At 35.4% G+C, this 20,590-nt stretch overlaps 1 protein-coding gene across 1 annotated transcript in view; it reads right to left on the reverse strand.

The window, feature by feature from the left end:
- Positions 1–11,272: 11,272 nt before the first annotated feature.
- LOC128986613 (activating transcription factor 3) overlaps positions 11,273–20,590 on the reverse strand; it is a 58,668-nt gene continuing 49,350 nt past the window's right edge. The window contains exons 2-5 of the mRNA XM_054407063.1: positions 17,553–17,929; positions 16,575–16,759; positions 15,587–15,694; positions 11,273–14,568 (exon numbers count right to left, since the gene is read on the reverse strand). Coding sequence (XP_054263038.1) covers positions 13,954–14,568; positions 15,587–15,694; positions 16,575–16,759; positions 17,553–17,763 — 1,119 coding nt within the window. The 5' untranslated portion in view covers positions 17,764–17,929 and the 3' untranslated portion in view covers positions 11,273–13,953. The remainder of the gene's footprint in view (positions 14,569–15,586; positions 15,695–16,574; positions 16,760–17,552; positions 17,930–20,590) is intronic.

Consider the following 20,590-nt stretch of genomic DNA (forward strand, 5'->3'; position numbering starts at 1 on the left):
TACCTAATGTGGCTATAAGTGGGAAATATTTGTAGAATACACTAAAAACCAGATCAGCTTTTGAAAAATGGTAAAATATTTACAAGAAATGTTTAGGCCATTATATGGAAATGTTAGGTACGTTCCATCTATGAGTTTAGTCTTTTAAACTCATCGGAAATTATTAATTTTATTCGTTTTTAAATAAGTTAATAACTGTTTTTAAATAACTACTTTACTTCTTTGCAATTGCTCGATTTAGAGCAACATGTACACTAGTCGTTAACTATACTACTAGTGACTATACTAGTACTATATACTAGTGTGTATACTAGCACATTTTTGACGTGAGATAATAGCACGTTTGAAAAACAATGCTATTGACATCAATACACACAGTAGGAATTTATTCGATAAGAAAACTCCTTAACGATCTATTTTTAGCCTTTAAATACTACCCTGTGTACGCCACTATCTGCCCTGTATTTTGCTCATTTTCTTTACGCTGCCTCTACCCTAATCACTAATTCAACTGAACAAAAGTAAAAATATGTGTGTTATAACATTTTGGATCTATGGTATTGCGTTTTAAACCATAATAAAAGCTAAAATACAATTTAAGAGTGTTACTGAGAGAAAGTCACGCGACCCTGTAATTTTTCTACCTTTTTTCTATCCCACCAACACATCTTACGCTAGTTCTAGCCCGTAACAGTTGAACAAAATATTTCAGGCAAGTCCGATCGTACTAAGAAATAATGTACAGACAAAACTCTAATTTTATTCATATAGAAGATGTCTCGTGTTCACATAATCTCTCAGTGAACTGATAATTTGTCACTTAGTAATGCTATCATACTTCATTTAAATATTGATATCAGTAAACCAAACTATGAACATCGGTTTTTATATGAAATTGTTTTGGCAGAGCTTTGGTACTGCTAAAAAAAAGAAGTTTCCCTACTTCTATTTATTTCAAACTAATTAATAAAACAAATAATAAATAAACACTAGGAGAAACCCGTCGAAATCTACGGTTACTTTCAAGGCTTACGTTAATTCATCTAACTGCGATAAATTGAGTGAATAGCATTGTTTAAAGAGTAATAAATGTAAAAACAATAATGATATTAATTGATTTAGTTACAAAAATGGTTGATCATTCAATGATTAAAATATTTCCCTTGCCGTACGTCATCGGAGTTATTATTAGTATGTTAACTCTGCCCTGCTAAGAAAGAAGGCAGTATGTGCAAAAGTGAATATTTTCAGAAAATGACCTCAACTTTGCCGCCATTGCCCTAACACATGTGAAGACTAAACTAATATTTTTTGTTATCTTCGGTAATGCTTAGGCCTAAATATTCAATTGACACTATAAAAAATAAATTTTTTAAACTGGATCAATATAAAAATGCACATACTGCTTTTGTCCTTAGAAATATTTGTGTTCATGCTAAGCCAAAAGGCAGCATCTGCTCATACTGCCATTTTGTTTAGCTAGTAAGTGCTAATAGGAGGACCCTAAGCTAAAAAGCAGTATCTAACTACTACTAGCCATTTTCATATTTACAAACAACAGTGTAAACACAAACACAACAACATAATCTCAGCTGGTAAAAACTGCTTTTAGTTCCTCATTTGTACCCATAATGCTAAGCAAAAAGGCAGTACGTGATGTACATCACTAAGCATAAAGGCAGTATCTACATCGCAGATACTGCCTTTCTTGCTTAGCTTTTATAGATACTGCCTTTTAGCTTAGTTTTTGTAAAAAAATGATGTATATACTGCAATATACACCTGCCATATCTCAGAAACGGTTGTAGATGCGGCTTTTTAAGTGTGTTTTTCAGAATCCCTGACCCCAAAAACCTTAAATTACAACAAAATCTGAAAATCGAAAATTTTGCACTTACTGCCTTCTTTATTAGCAGGGCAGAACTGGTATCTCTTCTTTTGGAAGAACCTTTAAATAGTATTAAAATCATATTGGTGGATCTTTTGTAGTTAAACACTTCCGCGATTTCATCAGTGTAATGCAGATTAATCTATGATTTTATTTGAGAAAAAATATCTGCTTGTTGAGAAGACACGTTCTAACTTCAAAGGGAGTTTTCCTTCGTCACAACGCGTCAGTTCTTATCGTACTTCTGTTCAACAAATAACACTCCAGCATAGTTTTGAAAAATTGGTTGTGGGGTTACTGTTAAAGCTGGAATTGCGTGACATGGGGGATGGCAGTTAGCTGTCTCAGCCTTATCATTTTCATAAAGTTGTCAATATAATCTCTCTACGGAATGTTAGGTGTAGTGGAATGTACTTGAAGTGAAGTTGGCTTTTATTCTTGAACTTTTAGGGACCTCCTTGTTTAAATGGTCGCGCAGCTTCATTGGCAACAAATAATGCAAATAACATAGCAATTTAACATTTCCAAAAATAAAAATAAATACTGTAAATTGGCTGTTACGTAAATATTGACGTTTACATGCATTGTTAATCAACGTATCTTATTAAGGATGATGTGATCTAAATTAAAAGGAATATGACTTTTACGTCACGACAGTAGCTGCTTAAATAGTACTTACTCTTTATGCTATTGTTTACAGCCAAAATGGCCACGGTCCGTAATATAGGCCGCTGCAAATAATTCAAGATAGGTATACCATTTTAGGCAAGGTTTCTGTGTTGAATGAATACATCAAAGTAACCTCTCTGAAAAGTCTGCAGTAAATTGAAGTTTTCCAGCTTAATGACTTTCTAAATCATACACATATTTCTACATAAATATTGTAAAATGTTTTATCCAGTTGCTCTAAACTATTATTAATTTAACAAAATATGGACACGGCTCATATGGGCAACGTGTCCTTTTGCACTTGTATTATTGTGTATTGTATTACACAATCGAAGATTTTTCCAACGTTTGAAAACATGTATGACAATAATTTCATAAACCTATGATGATCTGTCTAGAATAATATCATTCATAGTCAAAGATAATATGATAAAATATAGACAAAAGTGGTGAAAAAGGCAGACAGCAACCCGTACAATAGATATAAGATAGTTCAATAAGAAATAATTGAAAGAGTTACTGTGATAAAAGGATTTTTAACTGATTTCGTAATGAAACGTTATATTGAAAAACATGACATGATACAGAAGAAAATTAATTTTACCTAACCCGCCATGTTAAACTTCCCTATCCCAAGCGTGATGTATACAACTTCCTTACTTCTCGAGTGATGTAAAGTATCAAAAACTCACTCGGTGATGTAATGAAACCCATTTAAATAACATTGAGTGATTAACTTAAAAAATATACCTCTATGGAGCCAACGACGTTCAACGCTAGAAATCAGCTGTGCTCTTGAATTTTATTGTTATGTTTTGAAGAATTTTCCTAACCTAGCTTTTGTTTGTAAATGAACGTTACTGTTAGAAGATGAGTGAAATGGATAATGATTAATATTGTTCGTAACCTCCTGTATATTGTCGGGTCAGGTAAAATCTTGTACGTTAGCGTGTTTATACATCACTTAAGTAAATTATGCAACTCGCTTCCACTCGTTGCACAACCTTCACCTGCGTGATGTAAAAACGCTCTTACTACACTTGTAAAGTAAATAGCTATTACCTAACCCGCCATGTTAAACTTCCCTATCCCAAGCGTGATGTATACAACTTCCTTACTTCTCGAGTGATGTAAAGTATCAAAAACTCACTCGGTGATGTAATGAAACCCATTTAAATAACATTGAGTGATTAACTTAAAAAATATACCTCTATGGAGCCAACGACGTTCAACGCTAGAAATCAGCTGTGCTCTTGAATTTTATTGTTATGTTTTGAAGAATTTTCCTAACCTAGCTTTCGTTTGTAAATGAACGTTACTGTTAGAAGATGAGTGAAATGGATAATGATTAATATTGTATTAATATTAATATCTTATTCCTACTTTAAACTTTTATGTAAACAAGTTTACGCCACACTACATTATTTTGATGAACTTTCCACGCAAGGATTTAGTCCAGAAAACAGCTGTTTGCCGCCAGCTTATTCAAATGGGGTTTCATTGCGTAATACTGTTCTGCAATGAGTTTTACCGGACACCAATCAGCTGATTATCCTGTATTTTCGTGGCAATTAGTGGTTATAAACAAAAACATAACCTCTCTCAGAGGTTATGACTAGTGATTATTAGTCCATTAGTTGGTGGAAATATATAAGGATTTGTACGGATTAAGTAGTATGGCGTAAACTATCGTACGTAACTCGTCCAAAATGTGTGTACCGGACTCGTATGGTAATCCCGTACTCGACTTCGTCTCGCACGGGAACGACCACACTCGTCCGGTAAACACTTACTTTCAGGACTAGTAACGTAATATACTATTACAAACAGAAAATAACATTGCAAATACTTCTTTTGGACAGTTCAGTAACTCCTAATAAATGTGTGTTGTTTAAAATACAGTTTAAAAATTAACAGCTGTTTCATTAAAAAGTATTATCCACATTACCAAAATGTAAACAAATCTGTGGAGGGATCTTTAAAGGCTTCTGGGGCAGAGCCCTAAGGGAATTTACTTAGTTTTTCTTTTGATAACTCATCTACAGACCAAGCCCTTTATTTGGACACCTCTACCAAGTTTCTACGCCCAGCCGTTCTCTCGAATTAGTGGACACAAAGTTTTCAATTAAATATTTAGATTCCTCCATGTTAATCTTATGGGAGAAAACCAAACTTTGATGAATAATCCTGCCCAAACTAATAAGGATTTCAAAAATTTAAAAACACTTTGCAAAACTACAGATCAGGCCAATTTGTTTTACACTTTAATCATTAAAATCGGTCCAAAAATGAGAGAGGAGTTCTGTTTACAAAAATCGGCTTAGCGTATTATATATATAGATGATGATGATGATGATTTTTTGTTCTGCATCATCTGATGTTTTGCAATATAACGATCAATTACGAAATCTTTGGAAAATTTGAATACTACAATAACTCTTAAAATGATTTCTTATCGAATTATCTTATATCTATTGTACGTGTTGGTACAATAGATATAATTGTACTGAGATATAATTACCAGGATTACTATATATTTAGCTAAGTAAATTCCCTCATCTCATCACATCAGTAAGCCTCTCTATGAGTGATTTTGATCTTTTTAAACCATGGATCTTTCATATAACGTAACACACTAAAGAAATTTACACAGTTAGTTCTTGAGGGTGTAAAACTCTCTAGCCTCTACTCCTCTGTAGGGGCTTGCCTTTACTGGGCACATGCGGCAACTGAAACACCGTGGCTGGGCACATCCTTTATCTTTTGCAGGGAGGGTCTGCCTCCCTCGGTTCCAGGAATAACTCACGTAGCCAGTGAACTAAAGGTAACTAATGAACGTAAGACTAATAAAATAAATAAATGCATTTCTCCTATGTGCAGGTTTTATATCGCATCTTTACTTTTTATTTCTATGAGGGGTCAGCGAACGTTTTGTATTGTTCACGAGTTTGTAAAGAAAATGATTTAATAATTTAAATTTTTAATTTCCATATGTTTATAAGGGCATTTAACAACTGTGCAATTAATAAGTACTGTAAACCATATTACTGTAAAAGGCCGGTCTTTATAAATTATATAGTTCTAAAAGAAATTTCTATTTGACCTCTTTGTCACAAAAACATACTTCTTTGTATAATGATTGTTATGTAAATGCAGTTGTCATCGTAATTTACAATTTTTTTTTTACTTTATTTAATTTACAATCTGTTCAAGTTGAACAATAAGCAAATGATATAAATAGTAATACAAAAATAACTTGAAGAACATGAGCTAGTGATTGACCACCGTCAACACTAGCTAACAAAGAGAATTTTGATAACACTTAGCCGAATCTGAATGGTAGGTCCAATATCGTATGTCGCTTCGTCTATGTGTTATTTTTTCAATAAATGTAAATATCTTGTTTGGTAAAAAAAGGATGTAATTGAATCTGTAAGTTAAGACAAGTATGCGAAAACTACAGTTTTCCATTAGCTCAAGCCTAAATTATATTGTATGTAATGTAGCTTGTTATATTTCGTTATTTTGTCACGTAAAAACATTTAAATTCTGTATGATGTATAAATATAAAAAAATTTAACAACAAATCCATTTGAAAGTAAAGTTTAGACATTAGTACGGTCGACATTGGTACATTATCATTGGCGAAAATGCACATGCACATTAACATTAATGCGGCTATGTGTATAAGTTGAGACACGTTTGTAGAAAACACTAAAAAGGCAATCTTCTAAACAATTTTAAAATATTTACAACTTTAATTATATAGAAATGTTCATAACACAGTAAGTAATTCCATTAGTTGCATAAGCTTTTACGTGAGTCTTTTTAATTAATTGAAAATTAAGTCTGTAATAACTCTTAAAATAGCTCCTGTAATACCGGTACTTGATAATTGCTTGATTTCTAGCAACGAGTACACAAGTTAAAAATTCAACAATGCATTAACATAACAAGCTCTCTTTCACGCTGCAAGACTAGTAAACGGCAGAAGTAAGGCAGAACGGCAGAACTGCGGTATTGGTTTACCATACACGCCTGCAACGATGCGCTGCAAACCGCGCGACGAGTAGCTAAATGAACCGTAGAGTAAGTGAGCCTTCTAATATTTGTAGAGGGTTCACTTACTCTACAGATCATTGTGCCAATGAACTGTAGAGTAAGTGAGCCGTCTTCTATTTGTGTAATAGTTATCATGAAATAGGCTCGTATAGTATACGAGCCTACTCCTGTAATTTATTTAAATTCAGTATTTTGGCTCGTATACTATACGAGCTTATTCCTGAATTATTCAAGAATTCATACGCTTGGCTCATAGGCACAATGATCTGTAGAGTAAGTGAACCCTCTTCATTTATTTGATATTTTTGATCGGCTCGTATAGTATACGAGCCTGTAGTGCAAGTGAACCTTCAATATTATTTACGAAGCTCGTATAGACTATGATTTGTAGAGTAAGTGAGCCATGTGTTTTAAGAATTACATATTTGGAGGCTCATTGTGTCAATGATTCGTAGAGTAAGTGAACCCTAACCGTAAAAACATTGGTCTTGTTCCAAAGTTAAATCTGTCACTAATCCAAGTTTATGCAGCTTTATCTGTGTTGTGCAGTCAAGTTAAATCTTTTGGTAAACCACTTGATGTTCAATCGTTCCCTGAATGACTCGTCTTTTCAGATTCAACACCTCTGATCCTACATTTCAGAGTTGCACTTGCCCACATTGGCTCATTAAAGCACACATACAAAGAGCTCTATGTAGGAAATACCATTACTGTATCGGTGGTAAAGGTCTTATTTCTATTGATGAACCTATCCCAAGTTGTTGTTGCTTAGGTGGTATCAGGTGAGGACTCTTATTCCAGTAAAAATTAGCTAATGATGGTGTATTTAGAAATTAGATAAATGTCTAATTCAATATACAAAGTCAAAAACAAATATAGAAACTACAAAAACCTGAGGGATAAAATCATTGACTACTAGCGGACCTGAGCATACGGATGAATCAAATGGCGAACTCACACACCTTCCTGAACCATCTATTCACCATTTTCAGCCAATCAGAGTGTGAATACATTTCCCCAGTGTCAACATTGTAAATGTAAATTTGTGCATAGGCCTACCTACAGGTTGCCTAGATGATGGTGCAAGAGTACCCACATGGTGATAGAACGCATCGTGAATTTTGAAGTTGTTGTCACTGTTAGCTAAAGATTCCTCTAGTTTTTAGCTTCAGAGCTGATCATAGCAAGTACAGCGCTAAATGAGCGAACGTGTTACAGGTAATTATGTGATTCCTTAAGAACAGTATCATTCGAATGGTGGCAAATGACGGCAAAGATATTTTCAATGATATACAACACTCCTGGATTGAGCCCGCTGTGTTCGCCTGGCGGTCCGGCGCTCCCCCACCACTGCATGGCAAAAGACACTGCTGCCCTGCACTCACCATTATAAAACGCCTCTCTTTAGCTGCGTCCTGGTCGGTTAATATTGGGTTTGAATAATGCTATTGTATTTCTAACCTTTTTTCCTTAGTCCACTCTCCATATTTCGGCTTTGTTTACAAAATAATAATTACTTTAAACTCTCTAAAAGTGAATTCATAAATATCACTTTTTCTAATATTTTAGAGTTATTTGTTACAACAGATACAAAAAACGCACAAACTTGGTTTAAGCTTAATACAGATTGGTTATTTTATTGTATTAAAATAAAAATAAATAAAAAAGACTCAGTCAATACAATACAGTTTTTAAACCTTAATTTATTTCGATTATATTTGGAACAAACCCAACGTTTTAAATATTTTCGAACAATATGAGTTTGTTAAGTTTTCGTCTTAGGCCTATACTTGAATTATTTACAATGAACTTTTATTTGGCAACATGGTGGTAATACACTTTGCAAAAATAGTTACATATCACCTTAACTAAAGACATGCATGTGATACAAAAGAATCAATTGCTTCGTGGCCATTAAAAACAGATCCCATAAAATAATTGCAAGTAAGTACTCTTATCTCATTGATGATGCAATTTTCTCGCACATGGAATTGCTCTACCAATGACAGATAAATAAACTTAACTATCATCATGAGCCCTAATTAACTTGCCTTTAGTTACATAATCCGTAATCTGAGTGTAAGATTGTCATCATACACATTTTCACTAACTGCCATAAAGTTACAGCAGAGATTTTGTTGATAAAGAAATACCCAAATACACACCTGTACAGATGATTGACAACAGAATTCAGCACAAACTCTGAAAGTTTAAAAGCCTGTATGATGAAGGGTTTTCATGAAATATAATCCCGCAAAAGGAACAGAGGATAAGAGCTTTATTGATACCCAATATGCCTAAAATAAATATTTATGAGTCAATTTGCTGCACACAAAAATTCAACAATTTACCTTTATTTTCAATATTATTCAGCAACATTTGCAGAGGAAACAAATTATTTTCTAAGAGTGCAATAATTAGATTTTCTGGAGCTTTTAATTTTTTCTTCAACGTGTAAAACGTATGTACATTGTTGCAGGTTTTATAAACAAAGATGCGAGTGCACAGACGCAGCGCAGGGCGTCAGACGGCAATCGCGCCATTGCCATGCAGTGGTGGGGGAAGCCGGACCGAAAACTGAGCCCGCCACTGCACAGTTGGGCGCAATCCAGGAGTGTTGTATATATATCGTTGGATATTTTACCCTTGTGGCAGCACAGGGTAAACTGAAAATGAGGGGCATTTCTGGTCGCTTTTCTACTTGTCAAAATGCTTCGATGTACAGGCAACACAGGCTAGTGCCAGAGAGCGATTGTGAAAGAAAAGTCAACTCAGGGAAGTGTCAGGGTGCACTTACACCCAACCCAACCCAACAATTGTAGGTTGCTCAGATGCTGATTGTGCTGTGTTATCTGTAATATGCCCCACTGTCTTTTGGTTGTGGTTGTTTCACGATGACGCCGCCTGGCTATGTTTCTTTGCTGTAGCGTAGGAGGCATTTTCAAGAAAAATACCAAAATAACTAAACAAATTAAAGCAATCATCACACCAACATGATTCCTCTTGGTGGTTATGATTGTTATGAATAACTAAGCAAATCCAAGCTGTTCCCTATCAAAGGTATTACCAACACTGAGCAAAAGAATCTTGTATTGAGATTCTCTTTATGCTTCTGTATATGTAAAAAATTTATGAAAACAAGGCTACGATTATACTAGGACGCTGGCGTCCGAGAGGCTAGCATCCCACTTCGAGCCGAAAATGACGCGATTTGTGTTGGGATGCTAGCCTCTCGGACTGCCATTTTATTTCAATGTTTTGTAACATTTTGTTTATATCTCTTTAAATAACATTAGGTTTAACGAGTACCCAGGTTTGCTGCTTGAAGGAGGCCAATAAAGTGTGTTTTTAGTAAAATATTAATAGCTTAATTTGGCCAAGTTTGATAAAAAATATATCCATACACAAGCAAATTCCAACAGTGAAAAATATTTTCCATAGGAACAACATGGGAATTCTTAATTTACACTTTTTTAAATTTTCTCAGTAACTAATAACCGTACAAAAACACTTTAATATACTAAATTATTTGTTTTTAAGCTCTTTAAAATTGTCGAGAGAGAAATAGTTGGAAAATTTTGTGTTTTACCGGTCAAAAATGACAAAACCCCATAAAACCCGTTCCCAAGGTCCGTTCATGCTGGTTCGCGAACTCATTCAAGATTATCCCGCCCTTCACCTCTAAACCAAATTTTATCAAAATCGGACAAAAATTACTCAAGTTATCACGTGTACGGACATATATATAATATTTAAAATCTATATGAACGGATGGTGTTTTTGGCCTCTGGGGACATGAAATCCAAAAAGTAGATCGGTTCCGGGTCCAGGTCTTAACCATGCGACCTATGGTAATAGCGTATTTCCTATATTCGCGCACATGTCGAAAGAGTGTGTCTTGGATGCTAGCCGCCTAGTATAATGCGCCACATTTGAACCAATGCCCCACAACTGATTTTGTGCATCCTGGGAGGCAAAACGGACGCTCGAATTTCAGCCTCCCAGCTTGGAGGCACAAAATCGAGCGTCCGATGACGCAGGCATCCCTAGTATAATCGCCCCCATTTGATTTAATGCCCCGCTAGCGTTCCGGACGCCAGCGTCCTAGTATAATCGTAGCCTAATAACTGAAAACTGTATGAAGGATAAATAAATATAGCTTACAGCAAATGTGAGATAGCTATTGTGTAAACATCTATTTTGAAGTAAACAAATGCTAATAAGAATAGTACAGGCAAAATTTTTATTTTTGATTCAATATTCCTCATGACCACGGTCACTTAAAAAAATTTAAGATCAGTTTGCACACCTATGTGACACGCTATTTCCAATGAGGCGTGAATGGTCATAATCGGCTAAGAAATAGCGGAGGAGTTCAGTTGACAAATTTCATGTTGTCATATTAATTATATATATAGATATATAGATTGGATACTGAAGTAGGTCTAAACATCCCATCTATATGGACCAACTGTAGAACATTTTTTTTAAAGAACATAGTTGGGTGAGCCAGCCACAGAATGTGCTAGTGTCTAAAATTAAAATTATTTTCTCAACTAAGTGTAAATATTCTAAATGATAACATCAGCATTCAGTTTGTTCTGTTGATTATTGAACTAAATGATTTGGGGTAAAGATCAAAGTGCATGGTAATACATAACATTTATTATAAAAATTCATTAGGTAATTTTTTAAATTCAAAATATAATTTTAATTATGCTTTTGAAGCACATTAGGTAAAACTTCTTTTCGATCCTAAAAATTCTAATGACTAAGGAACAGTTTCTTTGTTTTTAAACATTTAAATATGTAAATACATACACAACTGTGCTTATAGCATATAATTAGTAAATTTTTAAGTTACAACACAAGGCAAATCCTGTTTGTATTAAAAGTTAGAATCGTATAAAAAGTAAATAGATTAATAACCCTTCAGTAAAATTTAATACATTTTTAAAACCTTTTGCGTCTCTGTAATATAGTAAAATCTACATTTCAGAGAGCCGATATGCCAGTATAATAGCCTTTATTTTATTAGATTTATCATTGATAATGATAATAAAATAAAGATCTACCCAAGTATAAAATTAGTTACACTTATCACCCATCCTCTGGTTCTAGTACATTTATTTTGTGTTGTATTCTAAATATCAATTTGATTACCTTGTCTTTCACATAGTAACAAGAATATTGTAAGAACATAATAAAAAAGTACAAAAACTTAGCAATACAAAATAAGCAACAGTCCTCTGTACATATGCATGAAAAAATTGTAAACATATCCAAGTAATTTGAAAACCTGGAGTAAAAAAGCACAACCCCAAAAACCCCATTTATGATCATTCAGCCCAAAATACGGAATGATATCTCTGAACTGGTGAAATTATTTTTAAGGAATGTTGGTCAAAATTAAGTTCTCAAAGAATGTAAGTGGAAACTATTAGCGCTCTTTTCATCTTTACAGTATGGTGGTATTTTTTTATTTCATGGCACGGTTTATAAGGCACAATATACATGAAAATATTTATATCAATATTGGTTCCCCAAGTCAACTAAAGTAAATATTTAAGTAAAAAAATTAATAAAGAAACCAGTTTCAAGCCAAATCTATAACATGAAGAGTTTAAAAACTTGTATTGTAGTGATAAAATATTAATTTTGTTTACAAAAACAGTGCAAATTGATGTTATTTTAAATTATATGATTTGATAAGAATTTCAAACTTGCCTGCCAAAATGTTTGGCTGTTTAAAAAGTAGCAAACATAAGTTATATTATTATGACCATGGGACTAAAATATAATGGAGAAAGTTTCTCACTTACCTAATCTTTTCACTCAGAAAAAACTTCCATCACTTAAAGTAATATTTTACAGCTATAATTACAATAAATTGGTACAACAAGTTAACATTGAAAATATATATTTATATAAAACAGTTCATTTGAACACATAAAGCTTACATAAATTAAACCGGAGTTGTAACATCTTTGTGCTTAGAGCAAAAGAAGTGCTAAGTCAATACTTAAAATTATCACATGTATAAAAATAAAACACCAAAGCAGGAAAAGGCGGAACAGTCCCAGAGTAACAATATGAGTACTTGGCATTGTTTGGTTTACTTATTATAGTTTTTGAAGGGAAAGGAAATAATCAATATAAAAAGTGTAGTACAGTAGTAGTAGTATTGTAAGAGTTATATTCTATTCTACTTCAACTGAATAGTTGTGTCAGTTTTCAAAACATATACCGTAGTTTTTGTCTAGAACTACCGGTACTAAAGGTCCATTTCCTATCCTGCGACTGTTACGACTCTAGCCGCGCGTCTAGATCCGTACGGCTGGAGACGCTTGTCTCAATTCCTATGCCGCGACTCCTACGACTCCCACGACTAGTGACTTGTGAAATTGCACTACTGACCGTCATGGAATAAGCACAGTTGGCAGCGAATATATTACTTGGAGAAAGGGAGGAAAAGGAATTATTAATGTGCATGGTAAAAAACAATGAACAACCTAATCCATTGTTCATGGTACGGTGAAAATAGCGGTTTCAGAGTATTCTTATTCAGAGACATCTTCTTCAAGTATTGGGGGTGAACGTATGGGTGGTGACGAACCAGTTCCATTAACTTTGAATCATCTATGAAGGTACACCACACCTCAAACTTCGTATGTATAAACTATAAATTCGTTACAGCCGCGTGACTGAAGCAACTGAACTGCTCACGGAGCAGTCCAGTCGCGACGGCTCTAGCCGCGCGGCTCGAGTCGCTTCAGTCGCGCGGCTGTAGACGCTCGATAGGAAACGGTTGCATTTACTTTGCATTAAAGCAGTAATTTATTTCAGCCGCGCGGCTCCCGCCGCGAGACTAGGGTCGTAACAGTCGCAGGATAGGAAGTGGACCTTTAGACTAATTCTGGAGCCACAATCCACTGTATGAATGGCTTTGTGAGACCTGGTAGCGAATGCGTTAAAACCATCTGAAGTAGATTTATTTTGAATCGTAAGTGATTTATTTATCAAAAGTATAAGAAGTACACCAAACAAAATACCTAAAAAATCACTCAGTTATTTTTGATTTTTAAATAATTCCAAATCAAATAAATAAAAGCAAAAAACTGTGTGTAAGTACTGAAAATGTTTAGATTTTAAAATCCTACAGGCATTTTAGGCTTTGGTACCTAATTTAAAAAGCTTACAAAAGGAGCAATCTGGCTGGTTCCAGATTCAGGTACAAGTTGGAAAATAACTTAGAGTTTTTCCTTTGATTAACACTGAGTTTAGCACTGCAACTAAGGTAACTCGTGGGTTGAACCACAGCAGTTTGTCAAGTATCACGCCATACACCCACGGTCTATACCAGCAGGCGAGAAGTCCCCACTGAACGTATCACTCTCCTCGTCAAACTGGTGATAGGACGAAGCGATGCTTGGACTTCCGCTCTCATAACCGGGCGAAACGGAACTGTTCATGTCCATCGGACGGAAATTCGCACTCGGAAACCCATTCATCATCACAGGCGGTAACTCCGGTTTGACAAATTGGTCTATATTGGTCAAATTTTGGCAAGAGTATTGTTCGGTGAAGGAGTTGTCACCACACCTATTGAACGTAAGCATCGGACTTTCTTTTGCCTCGGCCTCGTAGTTGTGGTACACCGTTTCCCCCTGGCGACAGTATGTTTCCTCGAGGACTGTCTCCATTCTTTGGTAAGGCTCCACACAGGTCTCCACCCTTCGGTAGGTCATGGTAGAGTCCACAGGGCGAGGGTAGGGGTCGAGGCGGCGGAAGTTCGGGCTGGGCTGGAAGGTGGTGACTGGGAAGGCGTGAGGCTTGGTGCAGGCCGGCCTATGCACCGTCAACATGTCTACCAGTCGTCGCCTCTGAGTCTCCAACTCCTGAATCTGGTTCTTGAGATCGTGGTTTTGGTTTTCCAGGATTTCTGACTCCTGAAATTAATTTTTAATTAGAAATGAGCTTTAGTTTGCGTTAGGCACTATAAATATGGCGCAAGCAGAGGGAAAAAACTAAGTTGCAAAATTGATCTTTATAAGATTTTAGAGAGCTCAAAGGGAATTTGTATAGTCTGCAGACTTCAAAATTCCTGCTAACTGTATTTTGAATCATGATAATTCATACCTGGTCGTATTATCGTATGGGACCAGTGAACGGAAGATTACAAATAAAAAGCTACTGGCAACTATCTTACTAATATTATAAATCTAAAAGTTTGTGTGTTGCTCAATCACGCATTGGGACGGATTGGGCTGTAATTTGGCATGATGATAGCTCACATTCCCGATCAACAGTTAGGCATATTCTTATCTCAAAAATCCTTTCGGGCTCCGCCCCAGTGGCTCTGTAGTTCCCCATGTTAACCTTATGAGTATTCATATTTAAAGGAAATTAAAGAATTTAGTCAACTGTTTCAACTTTACAAGTTGGTTCTATAATATGCAATAGCATTAAAAAGTTATAAGGTTTCCCAACAGGGTGCAGCACTATTATTATTTTGTGTTTACATATATGACAACAGCTAATTTTATCTAAGCAGCAACAAAAAGCTGTGATACACAATGAGAACTGTCAAAGTAGGATTGTTTGCAGTTAGGTTTGAGTTTTTAATTTAATGAATAATTTTTGATATTGTGCGAATGATTGATAATTTATTTTTTCTATTGTTTAGGTGCAGTGGTAGAACCTCCCCCAATTGCAAACGCAAACCTTGATTATAACTGCAATGAGCATTTTACTTACATGCCAACCCCGTACGAAGGACGGGTGCTCTGCTAGTTGTCTATACATTCAATATACTACCGTATGTATTCTCACTGTAGAAACTGAACACAGCCTTTAGATCATCTGCTTAAGATTCACTACAGGGATCAAACTTACAATCAAGGCGGTAATATTTCTTAGCATAATCATGATCATGAGCATAATCATGATTATAAGGATGATACCAACCTGAACTAAGTTGACTGTGCGTTCACGTTTCTTTAGTCGACATTTGGTTGCAGCAATCTTGTTTCTTTCTCGTCTTCTTCTTCGTCTTTCTTCGTCTTCGGGAGTCAACTGTAAAAACACACATAATTTGAAAAATCAAACTATAAGGAGTTTAAGTATAAAATTGTGTTAGCTTATCAAGTACTTTTCTAAAATTAGAGTTATCAGGAGTGCAATATTGCTAAATTAGGGAGTTATAAACCTTTCTCTCTCCCCCATTCCTCATAATTTTTCCCTCTTTTTTATGTTTTGAAGACTTTGTTCATAACAATTAACCGTAAATGCCCTTGTAGCTGCAGCAGCAAACATACAGGTTAAATTGAATTGAACTGTTGAATGGAATAAAATTTTGTTCTATGGACTAAAACAGATCATTATATTTTTTTTCTTTATTTCTATTACAATTCATTTTAAGGCAAACATAATATTGAAAGTGCAAATTTTAGTTGTAAATAGTTTAGTAAAATTACCAATTTAAATTATTGCACAGGTTTTAATTAATTTACATTTGAAGCTAAGCCCATTAAACAAAGTCTATAAGAAAAGTATTTCACAAAAACCAGGACTGTACGTATACCTACTTTGTAAATAGTAACAATTTATTAGTTTGATAAATATATGCATTTAAAAGATGCCACAATTCTGGTAAAACGTGCATCACTGAGCAACATAGGCAACATCAAGAATAATGGAAGTCAATAAGATGCAACTAGCTTGCCCCCTCCCCCTGAAGATATTTCCAGAGTTGTCCTTAATCATTAAACACCCTTGATTAAATGGAAGACATTTGTTGAGAATTCCCTTGATATTATTTTAGCACACTAATAAGCCACTAGTTGGAAGATATTTCCTAGATCTGTTCTTAATATCTAACAAAAATGGAAGAAATTTCCTAAAGGCTCCTTTGATATTAAGCACCTCTAAGGGACAAAGTAGAAGAAACACATACCCCGTCGTGTGAGTCGTCTCCAGTGCCGTCCCCACTGATCTCGTCCGACAGTCGAGGTATCTTGTGTGGGTCGAGCTCTCCGCTGTTCTGGCGTCGCTTGGTCTGAATCGTCAGCTTCAGACCCTCCTTGATTAGTTGAGAACATGTGCTCTGCACAGACGGGGGAGACACACACCCCCCAGACCCTACAACATAGAGTCAGAAAAGATAATTAGAGATGTATTGAGATGTGAAGAATCAGAGCTAGGCATGTTAGATTATGTAAATGCAGTGGGGGTTCATAAATTGGTACCCCTCTTGTTCATTTTATGACCCATCGGGGTTATATAATGTAAAAATTCATTAGGAGGGCTAACGGTTGCGCCAGGTAGAGGATGTCGGGTGATTAAAGACTTTTTACTTCAAATGGCGACCATATGAAGGTAGATATTTTAAGCCAATTATGAAGACTGGAAACAGCTGGTCCATATGAAACTATTGTTATTGGGCCATCCGTCAATGATGCAACCAAATTAAGAGTCCAGGATGGATTAACATACAAGGCCAGGAGCTAGCAGTCCCCCCCCCCCAAAAATAACTCAAAATTCAATGGATTTTAATATCACAAAAATGTAAGGGGATGTTCACTTCAGACGCTAAAGTCAATACAGTACTATACAGTAGTTACTGTTTAATAACAAAAATTTCACTAATTACATTACAAGTGGTAAACATTTTGAGCTGAACATTCAAATGTAAATACAGTAGAGTGTAGAATTGAGTTAGATCTAGATGACAAGTTTAACTTTTTTACTGATACTGAGATCAGATGTTTCATTAGCCAAAGTCATTTTATTAAAAGCCTGCCGATCAAGAACAGCTGGGAACTGGACCCAGTTTTGCACCAATGTAATTCAAAATTGACTATTCTCAGGATTGAACCAACAACCTTCTGACTGTAAGGTGAGCATTGTTACCACTACAATGACGGAAACTTACCTGAGGATGAGTTGGAGATATCCGAGTTGCCCGGTGGTGACGAGGCGAGACGGGGCGCGTGTGATCGGTACGACGAGTCGAAGGGGTTGGTCATAGCGATGAGGGAGTTGAGGATCTCCGGGGTACGAGGAGTTGTGGAGTTCTCTCCCTGGGGGAGGGGGAGGGACAACATGCCACTCCCCCCACTGCCACTCATGTTCAGGTTGTACATGGCGATATCACAGGTCACATTATAACTAGCAGGTACTCAATATAGTATCACTTGACAGTCTTTGTTTATTTCGTTTCTCGAGTTGGCACCACTGTCGGAATCAGCTGATTCGCAGCTGTGAGTGACCCGCTAACAGATGTTCCTTCGATCTGCAGTCCGCTGACCTCTGGAACAGGAAAAAAGATCGTGTTAAAAGAGTGATAGGTTTTATGGTCATTTTTTTTAAATAGATACATGCTATGAGTTACATTGCATGATATTTCTATTAGCTGTGTTTTAAGAGGTTGGCGGTCCTTAACTAGACTTTGCCCGTCCATATAGATCACAGGCCTGGTGTGAAACCATAGATTCTGTGGAGAATCATAACAAGCAAAGGAAAGGGTGAGCCAGTTCACTACAAGAATAAACTATACTGATAAAGATACAAAGACGAGCACCCACAACGCCTTGGTATCAAAGTCCATTGTACAACTGGTACACCGACATACCAAATAAATAAGTAAACCTTTGAGTGGGTTTGGATCCACCTAAAGTAGTGCGGTCCAGATATCTTTTAGAGGTTTAAAACGTTTACATAAATAAGCTTTAAATATACTGATCCAAGTTAGTTAAGTGAATAAATTATGTATTAGGAAAGTATTTTTTTCAGTAGTCTAATCCATCAAATAATCTTAACATTTTTACTTCATCCAATACAGTATAAAAGCATAAGTACTACTATAGCAAGAGTTTGTAAAGTAAATTCAGTACAAAAAGTTTTCTGTCAAGTATTTTAAAATAAGTTTATTCACAAAGTCACGTAAATTTCACGAGAACGTTTGCATATTTCCCGTATCACTCTGGAATGCACATATAGATAACACATAATGAGGCGAAACGGAGAAAAACCTACTTCTTTGATAAGAAATATTTCAAGAATGTCATTTTTAGTTAGAAATCGCTGAAACAGTTTCTTTCAATTACATTCAAAATGGCTACGTCCAAATTCACCAACATTTTTGGGGTCGTTTCTAATGTCCAAATTCACCAACTTTCTACCTGGAGCAGGTACGATATTTCTCCCGGCGGGCGGGGAAGGAATTCCGAATAGTTTGCTCCGTCTCGTCTCGGCGAGAGTGTACTGCTAGTACAGGTAAAACTCACATAAGAAAACATAAAAATTAGTCCATTCATGAAACTTGCAGGAAACGTAGTAATTACCATTAGGTATTGGAATCTAAAGAGTCCCTAGTGATTGTGGGGGTGGAAGTACCATTTTATGGGGTTTTAAGTTTATGGGGGTAGTGATTTTGAGAAAATGTTCATTTATGGGATCCAAGCAAGTGGGGTGTCGTTTTCTATGTTTCTTAGGATGCAGAATCGAAAAAGAACATAATAAAAGCAATACAACCGACAGTTTATCATAAAAAGACTAATTTATTAATGAAAAACTAAATATGACAAATTAATTAAGGTAAAATAATCCAGTTAATTAATATCCATCACCTATTACAAAATTGATCATGAGTCTGTGTCACATGTTAAAGTTATGAGGAAAATTAACCAAGAAACTGGTAGTAACGACTCTTTAACCACCACGTGTCATATTGTTCATCAGCTACTGATGCATCATCAACTTCCATGGAATCGTCAGGGTCTCTAACTCGTTCTTCTCCATCATCGTTTTGACTTAACAGCTTAGTAGTGGGGATGGGTAGCAGAAACATATTTCAGTTCTGGCGAAAATCCTGCAACTTAGGGCGAAGATAATATATAAGACCAAGTATATAAAACCGCCCAGACCCGAATTTTTAAGGACCTTGGTCACCCGTAATGACGTCATTAATGTGGCGCTCGGAAGAGGATGCTAGGTCGCTATGAATTGGTTACTATACCAAAATGCCTGAACCGATTTTAATGAAATTTGGCATACAAGTGCTTGAATACTATATCTAATCCCAGTTTGTCAATGGTCGAGTTTGGTTAGGTCATTTCAAAATGGCGGCCATTAATATTTAAAATAATTAAAAATTGTTTAATGTTTTGTTTTTTCAACTCTCTCCAGAAATATGCAGCGATCTTTCATTTTCCTTGCAATCACAGGTTGTGATGCCATCTCTGCATTTCATGGAATATGCAAAATACCCCCACCGCAGCAAACCTGCAGATTTAGTGAGTTTTCATTTGCTTGAATTGATTTTCAATAAAATCTATTTCAATAACATTAAGTTTAATTAGTACCTAGGTTTGCTGCTACGGAGAGGATAGTAAAGTGTGTGTTTTTTAATTAAAACATTATAGCTTAGGTCAAAATAAATAAATTTGCCAAGTTTTATCAAAATATATCCATAAACGAGTAAACTACAACAGTGTACTTATTCTCCATAAGAATAAAATGTGAATGATAAATTTACAATTTTTGAATTTTCTCGGTAGGTAACCAATATCCATACAAAAACACTTCAATAAACAAAATTATTTGGTTTTTAGGTATTCAAATTCATCATGGTATCCAAAATGGTTTAGAGAGAAATTTGAAAATGTTATAGATGGTTAAACATGACAAAACCCAATTTTGACCCAGTAAGTCCCCCCAAAAACCCCATTCCCATGGTCTGATCATGCTGGATTGCGAACTCGTTAGAATCAATCCAAAGATTTGTTGTACTTTTCTATATGATATAACATAACATCAAACTTTAACAGCGTTAATGACTGTAGACGTGTACTTTTTATAGAACGTTAGCACAACTCAAGTAATAACTCTAGCAAAAATTACCCAATGTTGACAAAATTTGGTAAAAACGTGTAAATCTACGTTTACTCAAACGAGTTCGCGAACCAGCAT

The sequence above is a fragment of the Macrosteles quadrilineatus genome, unplaced genomic scaffold (genome assembly GCF_028750875.1).
Source record: "Macrosteles quadrilineatus isolate MER2022 unplaced genomic scaffold, UCM_ALF_1.0 Scaffold_2__2_contigs__length_208266976, whole genome shotgun sequence".
Lineage (NCBI taxonomy): Eukaryota > Metazoa > Arthropoda > Insecta > Hemiptera > Cicadellidae > Macrosteles > Macrosteles quadrilineatus.